The following is a 23,045-nucleotide window of genomic DNA, read 5'->3' on the forward strand; positions in this document are numbered from 1 at the left end:
TTGGCTTTTGTTACCATTGCTTTTGTTGTTTTAGTCATGAAGTCCTTGCCCACGTCTATGTCCTGAATGGTAAAGCCTGGGTTTTCCTCTAGGGTTTTTATGGTTTTAGGTCTAACATGTAAGTCTTTAATCCATCTTGAATTAATTTTTGTATAAGGTGTAAGGAAGGGATCCAGTTTCAGCTTTCTACATATGGCTAGCCAGTTTTCCCAGCAGCACCATTTATTAAATAGGGAATCCTTTCCCCATTGCTTGTTTTTGTCAGGTTTGTCAAAGATCAGATAGTTGTAGATATGTGGTGTTATTTCTGAGGGCTCTGTTCTGTTCCATTGTTCTTATCTCTGTTTTGGTACCAGTACCAGGCTGTTTTGGTTACTGTAACCTTGTAGTATAGTTTGAAGTCACGTAGCGTGATGCCTCCAGCTCTGTTCTGTTGGCTTAGGATTGACATGGCGATGCAGGCTCTTTTTTGGTTCCATATGAACTTTAAAATAGTTTTTTCCAATTCTGTGAAGAAAGTCATTGGAAACTTGATGAGGACGGCATTGAATCTATCAATTGCCTTGGGCAGTATGGCCATTTCCACGATATTGATTCTTCCAACCCATGAGCATGGAATGTTCTTCCATTTTTTTGTATCCTCTTTTATTTCATTGAGCAATAGTTTGTAGTTATCCTGGAAGAGATCCTTCACATCCCTTGTAAGTTCGATTCTTAGGTATTTTATTCTCTTTGAAGCAATTGTGAATGGGAGTTCACTCATGATTTGGCTCTCTGTTTGTCTGTTATTGGTGTACAAGAATGCTTGTGATTTTTGTACATTGATTTTGTATCCTGAGACTTTGCTGAAGTTGCTAATCAGCTTAAGGAGATTTTGGGCTGAGACAATGGGGTTTTCTAGATATACAATGATGTCATCTGCAAACAGGGACAATTTGACTTCCTCTTTTCCTAATTGAATACCCTTTATTTCCTTCTCCTGCCTACTTGCCCTGGCCAGAACTTCCAACACTATGTTGAATAGGAGTGGTGAGAGAGGGCATCCCTGTCTCGTGACAGTTTTCAAAGGGAATGCTTCCACATTTTGCCCATTCAGTATGATATTGGCTGTGGGTTTGTCATAGATAGCTCTTATTATTTTGAGATATGTCCCATCAATACCTAATTTATTGAGAGTTTTTAGCATGAAGTGTTATTGAATTTTGTCAAAGGCCTCTTCTGCATCTATTGAGATAATCATGTGGTTTTTGTCTTTGGTTCTGTTTATATGCTGGATTACATTTATTGATTTGCATGTGTTGAACCAGCCTTGCATCCCAGCGATGAAGCCCACTTGATCATGGTGGATAAGCTTTTTGATGTGTTGCTAGATTTGGTTTGACAGTATTTTATTGAGGATTTTTGCATCAATATTCATCAAAGATATTGGTCTAAAATTTTCTTTTTTGGTAGTGTCTCTGCCCGGCTTTGGTATCAGGATGATGCTGGCCTCATAAAATGAGTTAGGGAGGATTCCTTCTTTTTCTACTGATTGGAATAATTTCAGAAGGAATGGTACCAGTTCCTCCTTGTACCTCTGGTAGAATTCGGCTGTGAATCCATCTGGTCCTGGACTCTTTTTTGTTGGTAAGCTATTAATTATTGCCACAATTTCAGAGCCTGTTATTGGCCTATTCAGAGATTCAACTTCTTCCTGGTTTAGTCTTGGGACGGTGTATGTGTCGAAGAATTGATCCATTTCTTCTAGATTTTCTAGTTTATTTGCATAGAGGTGTTTGTAGTATTCTTTGATGGTAGTTTGTATTTCTGTGGGATCGGTGATGATATCCCCTTTTTCATTTTTTATTGCGTCCATTTGATTCTTCTCTCTTTTCTTCTTTATTAGTCTTGCTAGCGGTCTATCAATTTTGTTGATCTTTTCAAAAAACCAGCTCCTGGATTCATTAATTTTTTGAAGGGTTTTTTGTGTCTCTATTTCCTTCAGTTCTGCTCTGATTTTAGTTATTTCTAGCCTTCTGCTAGCTTTTGAATGTGTTTTCTCTTGCTTTTCTAGTTCTTTTAATTGTGATGTTAGGGTGTCAATTTTGGATCTTTTGTGCTTTGTCTTATGGGCATTTAGTGCTATAAATTTCCATCTACACACTGCTTTGAATGTGTCCCAGAGATTCTGGTATGTTGTGTCTTTGTTCTTGTTGGTTTCAAAGAACATCTTTATTTCTGTCTTCATTTCATTATGTACCCAGTAGACATTCAGGAGCAGTTTGTTCATTTTCCATGTAGTTGAGCAGTTTTGAGTGAGTTTCTTAATCCTGAGTTCTAGTTTGATTGCACTGTGGTCTGAGAGACAGTTTGTTATAATTTCTGTTCTTTTACATTTGCTGGGGAGAGCTTTACTTTCAACTATGTGGTCAATTTTGGAATAGGTGTGGTGTGGTGCTGAAAAAAACGTATATTCTGTTGATTTGGGGTCGAGAGTTCTGTAAATGTCTATTAGGTCCACTTGGTGCAGAGCTGAGTTCAATATCTGGGTATCCTTGTAAACTTTCTGTCTCATTGATCTGTTTAATGTTGACAGTGGGGGTGTTAAAGTCTCCCATTATTATTGTGTGGGAGTCTAAGTCTCTGTGTAGGTCACTCAAGACTTCCTTTATGAATCTGAGTTCTCCTGTATTGGGTGTATATATATTTAGCATAGTTAGTTCTTCTTGTTGAATTGATGCCTTTACCATTATGTAATGGCCTTCTTTGTCTCTTTTGATCTGTGTTGGTTTAAAGTCTGTTTTATCAGAGACTAAGTTTGCAACCCCTGCCTTTTTTTGTTTTCCATTTGCTTGGTAGATCTTCCTCCATCCTTTTATTTTGAGCCTATATGTGTCTCTGCACATGAGATGGGTTTCCTGAATACAGCACACTGAAGGGTCTTGACTCTTTATCCAATTTGCCAGTCTGTGTCTTTCAATTGGAGCATTTAGTCGATTTATATTTAAGGTTAATTTTGTTATGTGAGAATTTGATCCTGGTATTATGATGTTAGCTGGTTATTTTGCTCATTAGTTGATGCAGTTTCTTCCCAGCCTTGACGGTCTTTACAGTTTGGCATGATTTTGCAGTGGCTGGTACTGGTTGTTCCTTTCCATGTTTAGTGCTTCCTTCAGGAGCTCTTTTAGGGCAGGCCTGATGGTGACAAAATCTCTCAGCATTTGCTTGTCTGTAAAGTATTTTATTTCTCCTTCACTTATGAAGCTTAGTTTGGCTGGATATGGCAGTCTGGGTTGAAAATTCTTTTCTTTAACAATGTTGAATATCGGCCCCCACTCTCTTCTGGCTTGCAGAGTTTCTGCTGAGAGATCAGCTGTTAGTCTGATGGGCTTCCCTTTGTGGGTAACCCGACCTTTCTCTCTGGCTGCTCTTAACATTTTTTCCTTCATTTCAACTTTGGTGAATCTGACAATTATGTGTCTTATAGTTGCTCTTCTCAAAGAGTATCTTTGTGGCGTTCTCTGTATTTCCTGAATCTGAATGTTGGCCTGCCTTGTTAGATTTGGGAAGTTCTCCTGGATAATAACCTGCAGAGTGTTTTCCAACTTGGTCCCATTCTCCCCATCACTTTCAGGTACACCAATCAGACGTAGATTTGATCTTTTCACATAGTCCCATATTTCTTGGAGGCTTTGTTCGTTTCTTTTTATTCTTTTTTCTCTAGACTTCCCTTCTCGCTTCATTTCATTCATTTCATCTTCCATCACTGATACCCTTTCTTCCAGTTGATCGCATCGGCTGGTGAGGCTTCTGCATTCTTCACGTAGTTCTCAAGCCTTGGCTTTCCGTTTCATCAGCTCCTTTAAGCACTTCTCTGTATTGGTTATTCTAGTTATACTTTCGTCTAATTCTTTTTCAAAGTTTTTAACTTCTTTGCCTTTGGCTTGAATTTCCTCCTGTAGCTCGGAGTAGTTTGACCATCTGAAGCATTCTCTCAACCGTCAAAGTCATTCTCCATCTGGCTTTGTTCCGTTGCTGGTGAGGAACTGCTTTCCTTTGGAGGAGGAGAGGCCCTCTGCTTTTTAGAGTTTCCAGTTTTTCTGCTCTGTTTTTTCCCCATCTTTGTGGTTTTATCTACTTTTGGTCTCTGATGATGGTGATGTACAGATGGCTTCTTAGTGTGGATGTCCTTTCTGTTTGTTACTTTTCCTTCTAACAGACAGGACTCTCAGCTGCAGGTCTGCTGGAGTTTGCTAGAGGTGCACTCCAGACCCTGTTTTCCTGAGTGTCGGCAGCAGTGGCTGCAGAACAGCGGATTTTCATGCACCGCAAATGCTGCTGCCTGGTTGTTCCTCTGGAAGTTTTGTCTCAGAGGAATACCCAGCTGTGTGGGGTGTCAGTCTGCCCCTACTGGGGGGTGCCTCCCAGTTAGGCTGCTGGGGGGTCAGAGACCCACTTGAGGAGGCAGCCTGCCTGTTCTCAGATCTCCAGCTCTGTGCTGGGAGAACCACTACTCTCTTCAAAGCTATCAGACGGGGACATTTAAGTCTGCAGAGGTTACTGCTGTCTTTTTGTTTGTCTGTGCCCTGCCCCCAGAGGTGGAGCCTACAGAGGCAGGCAGGCCTCCTTGAGCTGTGGTGGGCTCCACCCAGTTCGAGCTTCCTGGCTGCTTTGTTTACCTAAGCAAGCCTGGGCAATGGCAGGCGCCCCTCCCCCAGCCTGGCTGCTGCCTTGCAGTTTAATCTCAGACTGCTGTGCTAGCAATCAGCGAGACTCTATGGGTGTAGGACCCTCTCAGCCAGATGCGGGATACAATCTCCTGGTGTGCTGCTTTTTAAGCCTGTCAGAAAAGCACAGTATTAGGGTGGGAGTGACCCAATTTTCCAGGTGCCATCTGTCACCCCTTTCTTTGACTAGGAAAGGGAACTCCCTGACCCCTTGTGCTTCCTGAGTGAGGCAATGCCTCGCCCTGCTTTGGCTGGCACACGGTGCACTGCATCCACTGTCCTGCACCCACTGTCTGCCACTCCCTAGTGAGATGAACCTGGTACCTCAGATAGAAATGCAGAAGTCACCCATCTTCTGCGTCGCTCATGCTGGGAGCTGTAGACCAGAGCTGTTCCTATTAGGCCATGTTGGCTCCCCTCCTTGATTGTTTCTTTCTAAAAGGCAAGAATCTGCCTGGCTTCTTTTAGTTGTACCTTGTTATCTGCCTCTCTAATAAGTGATACATTCTCCTCACTCCCCTGCAAATGTCATGTCTATCTTATCTGGCACTGTAATTTCCCATTACCTACAATAGGATAAGATATTTCATAAGTACTTAATTGATATTTTTCAATATCTAAAAATTTGCAGCGTTATCCAGCCATGATTTTTTACTGATGAACTGCTTGATTCCAGAAGGAAAAAGAATGAAAAAGGGGTCTATGAATGCAATCCTTTAGACTAATTTTTTTTATTATTATACTTTAAGTTTTAGGGTACATGTGCACAATGTGCAGGTTTGTTACATATGTATCCATGTGCCACGTTGGTGTGCTGCACCCATTAACTCGTCATTGAGCATTAGGTATATCTCCTAATGCTGTCCCTCCCCTCTCCCCCCACCCCACAACAGTCACCGGAGTGTCATGTTCCCCTTCCTGTGTCCGTGTGTTCTCATTGTTCAATTCCCACCTATGAGTGAGAACATGCGGTAACTCAGGTGAGATGGGTGGAATCTGGGCATCATCCTATTAAGGAGGAAATTTGAATGCTGAGTGATAAGGTGGAAGAATTAACTTGAACAAAGTCCATAGGTAAGCCTCATCCCTATCTGTGGGAAAAATTGGAGATATGGGTAAAACACAATTCAGGATATCACAAGTCAAATTCTACTAACACATGTGTTAGGACCAAGAAATAGTGAGAAGGAGACACTGTTGAAGATTGTATAGTTTAATAATTACAAACACAAAAACACATGCTCTTTAGAGACCCATATATGCCTAATGACTTTCATAGTACTCCCTCAAAATGTGTTTTAAGCCTTTTACCCTTCCCAAAAAAACACGAAGTAGCAAGGATTATCCATTTGCTTGGCATAGTATCGCATTGACCAATAAAAGCCCAGTGTTGATGAGCAAAAACTTCTAGACTGGTACTCCAATTCTTCTGACCCAAACTTTATTCAACATTTACTGAATTATACCAAGTATATTCAGTGCAAATATTGTGCTGGGTGGTGCTGCGGGGGAATCATTCAGTAAGACAATTTCTTAAGAAAGTTACAGTAAAGCAGAGTTACACAAATACTTACGTCCACAAGTCTAAAGTGTGAAGGTAGTATACAGTCAGGAAAGATGAATTTAAACTGGGTTTGGATTTTTGAAACATAAGTTTTGTGAAGGGTATAGGATTTTAGTTGAACCTTCTTTGAATAACAGATAAATCTTTCAGGTAGGGGGGAGTAGAGCACTCTATGCAGAAGTAATAACTTAAACAAGGGGTCAGAGGTAAAAGTAAAAAACATTGAGTGATGGTGATAAAATAATGTACATGTAATACTTGTGCGTTCAAATCTGAAATGGAAGATGATACTGGGCAATCTAAATTGGGGCTTATTTTGGAGGATCTTGGATGCCAGGCTGAGCAGTTAGGATTTTATTAAGAAGTGAGCTCAAGCTTAGATATGTGTTTTAGGAAGATAACTCTCATGGCACTGGGGAAATGGGGAGGGAATGGACTAGAAAAGAATGGACTGGAAAAGGAAGGAATGGCTTGCAAATGAAAATTTTCCATTTGCAAGTAATGAATGGGCCTAGTGATTTCAAGTAATAAAAGCCTAAACTAGGGAGGTGCAATGAGAATGAAGCAAACTGGAGATATCTCAGGAGCAAATATCTGTTCGAATGAATTAGCAAGAGTAAACTAATGGACTTTGACAAAATGTTGTTTTTTGAGGGATTCTGAAGATATTAGTGGGAGACTAGGACAACAGAGTGACTTTAATCAAGATAAAAAAGAAGAGAAGGAGCTGTCTTGTGAATTATTCACATATCTGATACAAAATGTTGCTTTGAGAGTTCCAGAAATGTTCTAAGTTGGCCTTCAGGCGATCAGTGGAGGAATAGTAGATGCTGGAGTTTAAAATAAATTCTTCACACTAGAGTAAGTCAGGCACTTCTTAGGTTTCCCTTGAACCTTTCGTCTTAGAGTTGCATACAGAGTTTTTTCCTACAAAGGTCAAATATCATTTTAGAACAGCTTCTTAGTTCAATTTATGATAGTAAAAGTCTGATGACATTTTAAACTTGCAAAAAGTAATAGAAAGAACAAGCTGGAAATAGAATTATACGAAAGAACAAGTAATCCTGAGCCTTATTTGTTCACTGGAGGTAGGGAGGCCAGAAGAATTAAAAGATAAGAAGCTCTACAAGCAACCTTATGCTGAGAATCTATTCACCAAGCACACATTTACTGAATCCCACGAGCAAGGGCCTTACTAGATACTGTTGGAGCTACAAACATGAACGAAATGGTTCTTGCTCTCCAGAAGCTTAAAGTTTAGTGTACCATAGACAAGAAGAAAAAAAAACCACACACACACAATGATTACAAGCCTGGGTAACTAACTGGAAGGGTGGCTGGTGCCATAATAGAAGTAAGGGGGAAAAAGCACATTTGTTTTTATATTGGACCACCTGCTTTTTGTTGGTCTTTTTGGAATATTTTTGGTCAGAATCTATGGTTTATTACATGTGTTAAACGTTACACTTTGTTTATTGTAACAACCCTTAATGCCTGTAAAGGAGTGGAAATGGAGCATTTTGGATGGGAAAATAGAAGATAACTTTATTCTTAAGTCTAGCTGTGGCATTTAATTTTTATATTAAGGAGCTAAATATGTTTTCACATACATTCTCACTCTTTTATATAATTCCTGTGAAGCACAGGGAGACAGAAATTATCCAAAGTATGCAGCAAGTCATCTCTCCAGGGTCCCTCAACAACAATCAATAGCAGAGCCAGGACTGGAATGTAGGTTTCCTAACTCCCAATTTAAACCTCACTAGTTTAAACGCCACACCTTCCCAAGATAATACTCTTTTAAAAAGTTAAGTAAAATCCTCTACATTAGGAACTGTCAACTCTAATTTGTTTAAAACTCTTTTTTTTTTTTTTTGATGGAGAATTGCTCTGTCGCCCAGGCTGGAGTGCATTGGTGCGATCTTGGCTCTCGGCTCACTGCAACCTCCGCCTCCCAGGTTCAAGCAATTCTCCTGTCTCAGCCTCCCGAGTAGCTGGGACTACAGGCACACGCCACTACACCTGGCTAATTTTTTTGTATTTTTAGTAGAGACGAGGTTTCACCATATTGGTCCGGCTGGCCTCAAACTCCTGACCTCAGGTGATACACCTACCTCAGCCTCCCAAAGTGCTGGGATTACAGGCGTGAGCCACCACGCCCAGCCTATAACATTTTTATTCATTCCAAATCTTAGTTCCTGGAAACATTAAAAAGAAAGACATTGCATTGGAATTTACTGGAGATGGGTTCTTGAGCCTTGGAAGACTTTATGAAGACTGTAGACTGAGTTCCCAATAAGCTTGACCATTAACAGGGACTTTAATTTTTTTTATTTTTATTTTTTGTTTATAATCTATTATTATTATTATTATACTTTAAGCTTTAGGGTACATGTGCACAATGTGCAGGTTTGTTACATATGTATCCATGTGCCTTGTTGGTGTGCTGCACCGATTAACTTGTCATTTAGCATTAGGTATATATCCTAATGCTGTCCCTCCCCCCTCAAACAGTCCCTGGAGTGCGATGTTCCCCTTCCTGTGCACATGTGTTCTTGTTGTTCAATTCCCACCTATGAGTGAGAACATGCAGTGTTTGGTTTTTTGTCCTTGCAATAGTTTACTGAGAATGATGGTTTCCAGTTTCATCATGTCCCTACAAAGGACATGAACTCATCATTTTTTATGGCTGCATAGTTCAACAAAATTGATAGACTGCTAGCAAGACTAATAAAGATGGAACAGGGACTTTTAAAAGAAGTCTGAAGTGTGTAATATTCCCTGTAAATACATCAAAGGGCGGGGCAAAAAGTAACATTGGTATCTACTTTCCCTTAAAAATTAGAGCCCATTTTATACAGGGAAGTATTACATCCAGATGCCTTTGTTAATATTCCTATAAGATTAGTCATTCAAGCAAAAAAGTGAGCTCCTATTACATCCTGGGCATGGCATGAATTAGAATTTTACCCTTTCTTATAATAACTGCGCCAGGACACCTATAAAAATAAAGTAATTGGTAAAAGACATAGACTGGTAAACTGGATAAGGAGTCAAGGCCCATCAGTGTGCTGTGTTCAGGAAACCCATCTCACGGGCAGAGACACACATAGACTCAAAATAAAGGGATGGAGGAAGATCTATCAAGCAAATGGAAAACAAAAAAAGGCAGGGGTTGCAATCCTAATCTCTGATAAAATAGACTTTAAACCAACAAAGATCAAAAGAGACAAAGAAGGCCATTACATAATGGTAAAGGGATCAATTCAACAAGAAGAGCTAACTATCCTAAATATATATGCACCCAATACAGGAGCACCCAGATTCATAAAGCAAGTCCTGAGTGACCTACAAAGGGACTTAAACTCCCACACAATAATAATGAGAGATTTTAACAACCCACTGTCAACATTAGACAGATCAACGAGACAGAAAGTTAACAAGGATATCCAGGAATTGAACTCAGCTCTGCACAAAGTGGACCTAATGGACATCTACAGAACTCTCCACCCCAAATCAACAGAATATACGTTTTTTTCAGCACCACACCACACCTATTCCAAAATTGACCACATAGTTGGAAGTAAAGCTCTCCTCAGCAAATGTAAAAGAACAGAAATTATAACAAACTGTCTCTCAGAACACAGTGCAAATAAACTAGAACTCAGGATTAAGAAAGTCACTCAAAACTGCTCAACTACATGGAAACTGAACAACCTGCTCCTGAATGACCACTGGCTACATAATGAAATGAAGGCAGAAATAAAGATGCTCTCTGAACCAATGAAAACAGAGACAAAACATACCAGAATGTCTGGGACACATTCAAAGCAGTGTGTAGAGGGAAATTTATAGCACTAAATGCCCACAAGACAAAGCAGGAAAGATCCAAAATTGACACCCTAACATCACAATTAAAAGGACTAGAAAAGCAAGAGCAAACACATTCAAAAGCTAGCAGAAGGCTAGAAATAACTAAAATCAGAGCAGAACTGAAGGAAATAGAGACACAAAAAATCCTTCAAAAAATTAATGAATCCAGGAGCTGGTTTTTTTGAAAATGTCAAGAAAATTGATAGACTGCTAGCAAGACTAACAAAGAAGAAAAGAGAGAAGAATCAAAAGGACACAATAAAAAATGATAAAGGGGATATCACCACTGAACCCACAGAAATACAAACTACCATCAGAGAATACTATAAACACCACTACACAAATAAACTAGAACATCTAGAAGAAATGGATAAATTCCTTGACACATACACCCTCCCAAGACTAAACCAGGAAGAAGTTGAATCTCTGAATAGACCAATAACAGGCTCTGAAATTGTGGCAATAATCAACAGCTTACCAATAAAAAAGAGTCCAGGACCTGATGGATTCACAGCTGAATTCTACCAGAGGTACAAGGAGGAACTGGTACCATTCCTTCTGAAACTATTCCAATCGATAGAAAAAGAGGGAATCCTCCCTAACACATTTTATGAGGCCAGCATCATCCTGATACCAAAGCCTGGCAGAGACATAATCAAAAAAGAGAATTTCGGACAAATATTGTTGATGAACATTGATGCAAAACTCCTCAATAAAATAGTGCCAAACCGAATCCAGCAGCACATCAAAAAGCTTATACACCATGATCAAGTGGGCTTCATCCCTGTGATGCAAGGCTGGTTCAACATACGCAAATCAATAAATGTAATCCAGCATATAAACAGAACCAAAGACAAAAACCAGATGATTATCTCAATAGATGCAGAAAAGGCCTTTGACAAAATTCAACAACCCTTCATGCTAAAAATTCTCAATAAATTAGATATTGATGGGACGTATCTCAAAATAATAAGAGCTATCTATGACAAACCCACAGCGAATATCATACTGAATGGGCAAAAAGTGGAAGCATTCACTTTGAAAACTGGCACAAGACAGGAATGCCCTCTCTCACCACTCCTATTCAACATAGTGCTGGAAGTTCTGGCCAAGGCAATCAGGCAGGAGAAGGAAATAAAGGGTATTCGATTAGGAAAAGAGGAAGTCAAATTGTCCCTGTTTGCAGAAGACATGATTGTATATCTAGAAAACCCCATTGTCTCAGCCCAAAATCTCCTTAAGCTGATTAGCAACTTCAGCAAAGTCTCAGGATTCAAAATCAATGTACAAAAATCACAAGCATTCTTGTACACCAATCACAGACAAACAGAGAGCCAAATCATGAGTGAACTCCCATTCACAATTGATTCAAAGAGAATAAAATACCTAGGAATCCAACTTACAAGGGATGTGAAGGAACTCTTCAAGGAGAACTACAAACCACTGCTCAATGAAATAAAAGAGGATACAAACAAATGGAAGAACATTCCATGCTCATGGGTTGGAAGAATCAATATCGTGAAAATGGTCATACTGCCCAAGGTAATTGATAGATTCAACGCCATCCCCATCAAGCTACGAATGACTTTCTTCACAGAATTGGAGAAAGCTACTTTAAAGTTAATATGGAACCAAAAAAGAGCCCGCACTGCCAAGTCAATCCTAAGCCAAAAGAACAAAGCTGGAGGCGTCACGCTACCTGACTTCAAACTATACTACAAGGCTACAGTAACCAAAACAGCATGGTACTGGTACCACAACAGAGACATAGATCAATGGAACAGAACAGAGCCCTCAGAAATAATGCTACATATCTACAACTATCTGATCTTTGACAAACCTGACAAAAACAAGCAATGGGGAAAGGATTTCCTATTTAATAAATGGTGCTGGGAAAACCGGCTAGCCATATGTAGAAAGCTGAATCTGGATCCCTTCCTTATACCTTATACAAAAATTAATTCAAGATGGATTAAAGACTTACATGTTAAAGCTAAAACCATAAAAACCCTAGGAGAAAACCTAGGCAATACCGTTCAGGACATAGGCATGGGCAAGGACTTTATGTCTAAAACACCAAAAGCAATGGGAAGCCAAATTGATGAATGGGATCTAATTAAACTAAAGAGTTTCTGCACAGCTAAAGAAACTACCATCAGAGTGAACAGGCAACCTACAGAATGGGAGAAAATCTTTGCAATCTACTCATCTGACAAAGGGCTAATATCCAGAATCTACAATGAACTCAAACAAATTTAGAAGAAAAAAACAAACAACCCCATCATAAAGTGGGCAAAGGACATGAACAGACACTTCTCAAAAGAAGACATTTATGCAGCCAAAAAACACATGAAAAAATGCTCATCATCACTGGCCATCAGAGAAATGCAAATCAAAACCACAATGAGATACCATCTCACACCAGTTAGAATGGCCATCATTAAAAAGTCAGGAAACAGCAGGTACTGGAGAGTATGTGGACAAATAGGAAAACTTCTACACTGTTGGTGGGACTGCAAACTAGTTCAACCATTGTGGAAGTCAGTGTGGCGATTTCTCATGGATCTAAAACTAGAAATACCATTTGACCCAGCCATCCCATTACTGGGTATATACCCAAAGGCCTATAAATCATGCTGCTATAAAGACACATGCACACATATGTTTATTGTGGCACTATTCACAATAGCAAAGACTTGGAACCATCCCAAATGTCCAACAACGATAGACTGGATTAAGAAAACGTGGCACATGTACACCATGGAATACTGTGCAGCCATAAAAAATGATGAGTTCATGTCCTTTGTAGGGACATGGATGAAACTGGAAAACATCATTCTCAGTAAACTATCGCAAGGTCAAAAAACCAAACACCGCATGTTCTCACTCATAGGTGGGAATTGAACAATGAGAACTGATGGACACAGGAAGGGGAACAACACACTCTGGGGACTGTTGTGGGGTGGGGGGAGGGGGGAGGTATAGCATTAGGAGATATACCTAATGCTAAATGAGGGGTTAATGGGTGTAGCACACCAACATGGCACATGGATACATATGTAACAAACCTGCACATTGTTCACATGTACCCTAAAACCTAAAGTATAATAAAAAAATAAATAAATATAAAAATACAGTTATTGGGAACCTGTATCTAGGTTACTAGACATTGACCCTTTCTTTAGGGTGTAAGTGTTTGAATGTGGTGTGTGGATAATTATAATTCATTTATGTGTGTGTCTGTGTGTGTGTATATGTATACACTTATATATATATACCTATAAAAGTACATTTGAAATGTAGTTTCTGATGAAAAGGGATTTTACTGCTATGACACAGGTGGAAAAAGACTGAACTCAACAAAGTCGTACCTCTTCTTGAAAATGTAAAAGTCCCAGTAAGAAAGACCAATATGGTTACTAGGAGGATACAGTATAACTTTTGCAGTGGTTTTCTCTTGTTCTTAAAAGAAGTAGGGAGACACTCTATATCTTAAGATAAAAGCCTAGAAATAGCCTTAAATTACCAAAAACTTCTTTATTATGAATAATCTAAATCTTTCCTGCTACTGTAATTGAAGCAAGTTTACTCTTTTTCTATGTTAATATAAGGAGGCTGTGTAAGAGTATGAGAATACAGGACTCAGAATAGGGAGTCCTGGTTTCTCCAAGCTCTGTCATTGATTTATTGATTCACTCACTCACTCATTTAGATATGCACACCTCAAATAGGTATTGAGTGTTACATAGTGTTAGTTAATGTGGATGCAGTGAACATTATTATTCATTAATCAACCTAAATGCTAATTAACAATAGACTTTAGATAAATCATCTCTCTTCTTGAGCCTCAAATTTCTCATCTATAACAAAAAATATGGGTCTTTATCTTAAAAATATTTCTAATCTTTTTAAATTTTAAAATTTTTGTGGATGCACAATAGGTGTATATATTTATGGGGCACAGAGATATTCTGATACAGACATGCAATGTATAATAGTCACATCAGGGTAAATGGGGTATCCATCCCCTCAAACATTTGTCCTTTGTGTTACAAACAATCCAATTATACTCTTAGTTATTTTAAAATTACAATTAAATTATTTTTTACTATACTCACCCTGTTGTGCTAGCAAATACTAGGTCTTATTCATTTTTCTAAGTATGTTTTGTACCCACTAACCATTCCCACTTCCACCCCTATCCCCACAATACCCTTTACATCCTATGGTAGCCATCCTTCTACTGTCTATCTCCATAATTGAATCATTTTAATTTTTAGCTCCCACAAATAAGTGGGAACATGTGAAGTTTGACATTCTGTGTCTGGCTTATTTCACTTAATATAATGACCTCCAGTTCCATCTATGTTGTTGCAAATGACAGGATCTCATTATTTCTATGGCTCAATAGTACTACATTATGTACATGTACTACATTTTCTTTATCAAATAATCTGTTGATAGACGCTTAGGTTGCTTCCAAATCTTGGCTATTGTGAATAGTACTGCAATACCTATTCACAATGGCAAAAACATGGAATCAACCTAAATGCCTATTAACAGTAGAATGGATAAAGAAAATGTTGTGGATATACATCATAGAACACTATGTGGCCATAAAAAAGAATTAGATCTTGTCTTTTGCAGCAACATGGATGAAGCTGGGGGCCGATATCCTAAGTGAACTAATGCAAAATCATAAAACCAAATACCACATGTTCTCACTTATAAGTGGGAGCTAAACAATGAAAGCACACGGACATAAGGAGGGGAACAACAGCCACCAGGGTCTAATTGAGGGTGGAGAGTGGCAGAAGGGAGAGGATAAAAGACTACCTATCAGGAACTATGCTTATTACCTGGGTGATGAAAAAACCTCTACACCAAACCCCCATTACATGCACTTTACTCATATAAAAAACCTGCACATGTACTCCTAAACCTAAAATAAAAGTTGAAAAAAGAAAATAAATTGCAGAGTAATGCTGCTTAAAAAAAAAGTGCTATAACAAACATGGGAGTGTAGACGTGTTTTTGATATATTGATTTCCTTTCTTTTGGATATATACTTAGTAGTAGGATTGCTGTATTATATAATAGATCTCTTTTTAGTTTTCTGAGGAACTTCCAAACTGTTCTCCATAGTGGTTGTAATAATTTACATTCCCATCAACAGTATGCAAGGGTTCTCTTTTCTCCATATACTTGCTAGCATTTGTTATTGCATGTCTTTCGGGTAAAAGCTACTTTAACTGGGGACAGATGATGTCTCACTGTAGAACTGATTTGCAGTTCTCTGATGATCAGTGATGTTGAACACCTTTTCACATACCTGTTTGCCATTTGCATGTCTTCTTTTGAGAAATGTATATTCGGATCTTTTGCCCTTTTTAAAAAATTGAATCATTCGTTGTTTTTTTTCCAGTGGAGTTGATCGAGCTTCTTATATATTCTGGTTATTAATTCCTTGCTAGATGGGTAGTTTGAAATATTTACTTGCATTCTGTCAGTTGTGTCTTCATTTTGTTTATTGTTTCCTTTGCTGTGCAGAAGCTTTTTAACTTGTTGTGATCCCATTTGTCCATTTTTGCTTTGGTTGTCTTTACTTGTGGGGTATTGCTCAAGAAATATTTGCCCAATCCAAAGTCCTGGAGAGTTTTCCTAATGTTTTCTTTTAGTAGTTTCATAGATTGAGGTCTTAGAGTTAAGTCTTTAATTCTTTTTGCGTGTTTTTAAATTTTTTTTATTTTAAAGCATCTACAGGGACTTTTTTTTTTTCAGTAGGTTTTTGGGGAAAAGGTGGTGTTTGGTTACATGAATAAGTTCTTCAGTGGTGATTTTTGAGATTTTGGTGCATGTATCACCCAAGCAGTGTACACTTTACCCAATGTGTAGTCTTTTATCCCTTACTCCCTTCCCACCCTTTATCCTGAGTCTCCAAAGTCCATTTCATCATTCTTATGCCTTTGTGTCCTCATAGCTTAGCTCCCACTTTGTTTTGTTCTGAAACAGAGGCTTGCTCTGTTGCCCAGGCTGGAGTGCAGTGGCATGATCTCAGCTCACCAAAACCTCTGCCTGTCAGGTTCAAGCGATTCTCCTGCCTCAGCCTCCCGAGTAGCTGAGAATACAGGTGCCCACCACCATGCCCAGCTAATTTTTGTATTTTTAGTGGAGATGGGGTCTTGCCATGTTGGCCAGGCTGATCTTGAACTCCTGACCTCAAGTGACCCACCTGCCTCAGCCTCCTAAAGTACTAAGATTACAGGCATGAGCCGCCACATCCAGCCTTAGTTCCCACTTATAAGTGAGAACATATGATGTTTGGTTTTCCATTCCTGAGTTAGTTCACTTAGAATAATGGTCTCCAATTCTATACAGGTTGCCGCAAATGCCATTATTTCGTTGTTTTTTTATGGCTGAGTAGTATTCCATGGTGTGTGTGTGTGTGTGTGTGTGTGTGTGTGTGTGTATTTATACATATATATATATATACACCTATATACGTATATAGGTGTATATATATACACCTATATATGTATATATGTACATACATACACATATACGTATATAGGTGTATATATATACACCTATATATGTATATAGGTGTATATATATACACCTATATATGTATATAGGTGTATATATATATACACATATATTTCACATTTTCTTTATCCAGTCGTTGATTGATGGGCATTTGGGCTGGTTCCATATTTTTGCAATTGCAAATCGTGCTGCTATAAACATGCCTTTGCAAGTATCCCTTATGTATAATGACTTCTCTTCCTCTGGGTAGATACCTAGTAGTGGGATTGCTGGATTGAATGGTAGATCAACTTTTAGTTCTTTAAGGAATCTCTACACTGTTTTCCACACTGGTTGCACTAGTTTACATTCCCACCAACAGTGTAAAATTGTCCCCTTTTCACTACATCCTTGCCAACATCTATTATTTTTTGATTTTTTTATTATGGCCATTCTTGCAAGAGTAAGGTAGTATTGCCTTGTGGTTTTGATTTGCATTTCCCTGATAATTAGTGATGTTGAGCATTTTTCCATATGCTAGCTGGCCATTTGTCTATCTTCTTTTAAGAATTGTCTATGCATGTCCTTAGCCCACTTTTTGATGGGATTGTTTGTCTTTTTCTTGCTAATTTGTTTAAGTTCTTTGTAGATTCTGGGTATTAGTCCTTTGTTAGATGTATAGATTGTGAAGATTTTCTTCTACTCTCTTGGTTGTCTGTTAACTCTGCTGATTATTTCTTTGGCTGTGCAGAAGCTTTTTAGTTTAACCAATTCTCATATATTTATCTTTGTTTTTGTTGCATTTGCTTTGGGTTCTTGGAAGCTTTGTTCATTTTTAAAAATTCTTCTTTCATTGTCTTTGATGAATTTGATTAATTCAAAATTCTTGTCTTCAAGCTCTGAAGTTCTTTCTTCTGTGCGTTTGATTCTATTATTGAGAATTTCCAGTGCATTTTGTATTTCTCTAAGTGTGTCCTTGATTTCCAGAAGTCGTGGTTGTTTTTTATTTACGCTACTTATTTCATTGAAGATTTTTCCTTTCATAGCTTGTGTCATTTTTTTAATTTCGTTAAGTTGGACTTCACCTTTCTCTGGTGCCTCCATGATTAGCTTAATAATCAACTTGAATTCTTTTTCTGGCATTTCAGAGATTTCATCTTGGTTTAGATCCATTACTGGTGAGCTGGTGTAATCTTTTGGGAATGTTAAAGAACCTTGTTTTGTCATATCACCATAATTGTTTTTTCTGGTTCCTTCTCATTTGGGTAATCTATGTCAGAGGGAAGATCTGGGACTCAAGGGGTGCTGTTCAGATTCTTTTGTCCCAAAACGTGCTCCCTTGATGTGGTGTTCTACCCCTTCCCCTAGGGATGGGGCTTCCTGAGAGCCCAATCACAGTGATTGTTTTTGCTCTTCTGGGTCTAGCCACAAGCAGAGCTACTGAGCTCCCAGGCTGGTCCAGGGTCTGCAAAGACTCCTGCAATGTGATTCATCTTTAGGTCTTTCAGCTGTGGATACCAGTACCTGCTCCAGTGGAGATAGCAGGGGAGGGAAGTGGACTCTGAGAAGGTCCTTGGTTGTATTTCTGTTTAGTGTGCTGTTTTTGTGTTGCTTGGCCTCCACCCAGGAGGTGGCACTTTCAAGAGCACATCAGCTGTGGTACTACATGGAAGATGCAAACTTGCCCTAGTGTTGCCTGGTTAAGTATTCAGGTTTCTCAGGTGGTGAACAGGGCCATAAAACTCCTAAGAGATTATGTACTTTGTCTTTGGCAACCAGGGCAGGTAGAGAAAGACCACCAGGTGGGGGCAGGTATAGGCGTGTCTGAGCTCAGACTCTCCTTGGGTGGAGCTTGCTATGGCTGCTGTGGGGTATGGGGGTTTGGTTCCCAGGCCAATGGAGTTATGTTCCCAGAGGGATTATGGCTACCTCTGCTGAGTCATACAGGTCTCCAGGGAAGTGGGTGAAAGCCAGCAGTCACAGGCCTCACCCCACTCTCATGCAGCACCAAGTCTATTTCCAGGCAGCCAGTGACCAGAGCTGAGAACTTGTCCCAGACCACCAGCCTCTCTGCTGAGAAAGGGAGCTGACTTACAGCTTTTTGGCAACTCAGGGAACCTGCAGCGGCAATCCAGTTCCTCAAAGGGTCTGTGAATTCTCTCAGGTTTCCTTATGTGTTCCTCCGGTAGTTCTTGGAACAAAAGTTTATGATGTGAGTCTCCACATGCTGCTCTCTCTGTCCAGGAGCTGTGAGCTAGTCCTGCCTCCTATCTGCCATCTTAATGTATCAGCTTTAATTCATTTTGATTTTATTTTTGTATATGATGAGGGATAAGGGTCTAGATTCATTCTTTTTCATATACATATCTAGTTTTCCCAGCACAATTTATTGAAAAGACTGTCCTTTCCCCATTGTATGTTCTTGGCACCTTGTCAAAAAAGAGTTTACTATAGATGCATATATTTATTTCTGGATTCTTTATTCTGTTCCTCTGGTCTATGTATCAGTTTTTATCCCAGTACCATGTTGTATTGGTTACTATAGCTCTGTAGTATAACTTGAAGTCAGGTAATGTGATTCCTCCAGTTTTGTTCTTTTGCTTAGGATAGCGTTGGCTAATCTGGGTCTTTTGTGGTTTCATATAAATTTTAGGACTGTTTTTTTTCTATTGCTGTGAATAATGTCATTGGCATTTTGATAAGGATTGCATTAAACTGGTAGATTGCTTTGGGTAGCATAGACACTTTAACAATATTGATTCTTCCAATCCATAAAGATGGAATACCTTTCCATTTTTTGGGGTCTTTGTCAAGTTGTTTCTTTGGTGTTTTATACTTTTCATTACAGAGATCTTTTACTTCTTTGGTTGGGTTAATTTCTGAGTATTTAATTTCATGCGTAGCTATTGTAAATGGGATTACTTTTACAATTTCTTTTTCAGTTGTTCATTGTTGGCATATAGAAATGCTACTGATTTTTGTATGTCGAATTTGTATCCTGAAACTTTAGTGAATTTGTTTATCAGTCACAATAGTTTTCTTGTGGAGTCTTACGTTTTTCCAAGCATAAGATTATACCATCAGCAAACCAGGATAATTTGACTTCTTTCTTCCTAATTTGAATGCCCTTTATATCTTTCTCTTGTCTGATTGCTCTAGCTAGGACTTCCAGTACTATGCTGAATAACAGTGATAACAGTGGGCATCCTTTTCACGTTCCAGATCTTAGAGAAAAGGCTTTCAGTTTTTCTCCATTTACTATGATACTAGCTGTGGGTCTGTCATATATAGCTATTATTATGTTAAGATATGTTTCTCCAGATTTTTGTGGATTTTATTATGAAGCAATGTTGAATTTTATCAAATGCTGTTTCAGCATCAATTAAAATGATCATAAGGTTTTTGTCCTTCATTTTGTTGATGAGATGTATCACATTGGTTGATTTGCATATGTTGAACCATCCATACATCCCTATGATTAATCCTACTTGATCATGATGATAATCTTTTTAATGTATTGTTTGAATTTGCTTTGCTATTACTTTGTTTAGGAGTTTTGCATCTATATTCATCAGTTATGTTATCCTATAGTTTTTTTTTGTTTTTTGTTTTGTTTTGTTTTTTTTTTTTTGGTATGTCTTTGTCTCATTTTGGTATCAGGGTTATACTGCCCTTGTAGAATGAGTTTGAGAGTATTTCCTCTTATATTTTGGGGAATAGTTGGAGTAGGATTAGTATTAGTTCTTCTTTAAATGTTTGGCAGAATTCAGGACATGGAGCAAAATGTTAGAAGAGAAAGCTCCACTGATTGACCCCCAACAAGGACACCAAGTTAACAAATATCTACACAGAAGAAAACACTTTCAAAAGAACAAAAAAATTAAGTGAGCACTCATAGTACCTGGGTTTAACTTCACATCACTGTTAGAGGCACTGAAGAGATTTAAATAAACAGTACAGAATCAGCAACGCCATCCCTCTCCCACCCCCAGCAGCAGCTTGGTGCAGAGAGTTCTGTGGGCACTGCGGGAGGGAGAACACAGCACTTGTGAGACACTGAACTCAGTGCTGTCCTGTTAGAGCAGAAAAGTAAAACTGGACCTAACTCAGCTGATACCTGCCAATGGAGGGAACATTTAAACCAGCCAGAGAAAAATGGTCAGTTTCAGTGGTCTGAACTTGAGTGCTTGAAAACCTTACCACTGAGGGCCACAGCACTCTGCATCTCCAAGAAACTTGAAATATGGTGTAGGCCATAAGGACTACAACTTCTAGGTGAGTCCTAGTGCTGAACTAGGCCAAGAGACAGTTAACTTGGGTGGGGGGTCATTAGAATGCAACATACTGAGACATCAGCTGGGGCAGCAAAGGGAGTGCTAGCATCACTCCTCCCTCAACCCCAGGCCACACAGTGGTTCCAAAACAGACCTTTTCTTCCACTTGAGGGAAGGAGATGGAAGAGTAGGGAGGATTTTGTCTTCCATGTAGGATACCAGCTCAGTCACAGCAGGACAGGGAACTAGTCAGTCATGAGGCCCTAGTTCCGGGCCCTAAATCCTGGATGACATTTCTAGACAACCATATGCCAGAAAGGAACCCACTGCCTTGAAGAAAAGGACTCAGTCCTGGCAACGTTCATCACCTGCTAACTGAAGAGCCCTTGGGCCCTGAATAACGAACAGTGATACCTGGGTACCACATCTAGGGACTTGGGTGAGCATCTGAGACTTGCTGGCTTCAGATGAGACTCAGTACATTACCAGCTGTGGTGGCTATGGGGAAAAATCCCTTCTCCTTCAGAAAAGCAGAGAGCAAAGTAAAGGGGAGTTTGTCTTGCACCACAGGTACCAGCGTGGCCCCAGGGATATAAAACACCAAGTAGGCTCTTGGGGTCCCCAAATCTAGGACTTGACACTTGGATGGCAATTTTAGTCCTGACCTGGGCCAGAGAGGAAATCCTGCCGCCCTGAAGGGTGAGTCACAGGTCAGGCAGCATTCATGACAAGCTGACTTAAAAGACTTTGGGGCCACGGGGCCACAGGGCCACAGGGTGAAAAAAGCTCATAGCTGAACTTTGTAATGATTTCAACTGAGAATGAACTTTGCTGAGCAGAATCTGGGGAGGGGGCAAATGACAAATGCAGATACAAGCACAGAACTGCAGCTGAAGGTGCAGGCAGGTGGGAAGGCAAGGCCTGAGAACCCTGCTTGCTTTCTCAGCCAGGAGGCTTGTAGCCTGGGGCAAGATCTCCGCCCTGCTCACTAGCTGCCTGGATATAAACTCAGTGCAGTTGGGGAGGCACAGCTGGAGTGAGACTGGCTTTGCTGGCTGTGTAGGAGCTGGGTGAGGCATGTCATTGCTGGCTTTCCCCCACTTCCCTGACGAAGTGTAGGACACAACAGAGGCGGCCATAATCCCCCTGGGAACATAACTCCATTGGCCTCACAACCATCACCCCATCCCCCATAGTGTCCACAGTAAGCCTTGCATCCATCACCTAAGAAACCCGAGTACTCATCTTGGCCAATGTAGGGCAAGATTATATTCCCCTTGTACTACTGCAGCTGGCACTCTCTTGAAAGCATCACCTCCTGGCTGGAGGCCAACAAACTTACACCATTACAGCAACTCATAACAGAACAACCCTGCTTCAAATAAGGAGAAAATGAAAGTTAATTCAACGGCCTGCAACACCCTGGCTAACCAGAGGCCCTGAGTCTGTCCACATGGCAACTTCACTCCTAGCATAACAAGCATTCGAGAAAACCAGGACACTAAAGAAAACTACAACCAAGGACTTCCACAGAGTCCACTTCACTTCCTTGTCACCTCCAAGCAGGTGCTGGTATCCACAACTGGGAGACCTAAAGATGGGATCACATCACAGGACTCTTTGCAGATATTCCCCAGCACCAGCCTGAAGCCTGGTAGTCCTACTGAGTGGCTAGACCAATAAGGGCAATAACAATCACTGCCATCCAGCTCTCAGGAAACATTATCCCTTGATGAAGAGGGAGAGTACCACATCAAGGATCACCCTGTGGGACAAAAGAATCTGAACAGCAGCATTTGAGTTCCAGATCTTTCCACTGAAGCAGTCTATCCAAATGAGAAGGAACCAGAAAAGTAATTCTGGTAATATGACAAAACAAGGTCCTATAACACCCCCAAAAGATCACACTAGCTCTCTGGCAATGGATTCAAACCAAGAAGAAATCACTGAATTGCCAGAAAAAGAATTCAGAGGGTTATTAAGCTACTCAAGGGGGCACCAGAGAAAGGCAAAAACCAACTTAAAGAAATTCTAAAAAATACAGAATATGGACGACAAAGTCTCCAGAGAAATAGACATCATAAAGAAAAGACAAATTACAAC

General features: G+C 39.7%; 1 protein-coding gene across 3 annotated transcripts in view; it reads right to left on the bottom strand.

The window, feature by feature from the left end:
• Positions 1 to 5,432: 5,432 nt before the first annotated feature.
• The window catches only part of ABCB7 (ATP binding cassette subfamily B member 7), a 181,533-nt gene continuing 163,920 nt past the window's right edge, over positions 5,433 to 23,045 (bottom strand). Inside the window, exon 16 of one of the 3 annotated variants that reach the window (XM_063634686.1) lies at positions 5,433 to 7,197. In XM_063634686.1, the coding sequence (XP_063490756.1) occupies positions 7,108 to 7,197 (90 nt within the window). In that variant the 3' untranslated portion in view covers positions 5,433 to 7,107. The remainder of the gene's footprint in view (positions 7,198 to 23,045) is intronic. The other 2 variants (XM_063634691.1, XM_063634684.1) reach the window with 2 other exon arrangements.

The sequence above is a fragment of the Symphalangus syndactylus genome, chromosome X (assembly GCF_028878055.3).
Source record: "Symphalangus syndactylus isolate Jambi chromosome X, NHGRI_mSymSyn1-v2.1_pri, whole genome shotgun sequence".
In the NCBI taxonomy this organism is placed as follows: domain Eukaryota; kingdom Metazoa; phylum Chordata; class Mammalia; order Primates; family Hylobatidae; genus Symphalangus; species Symphalangus syndactylus.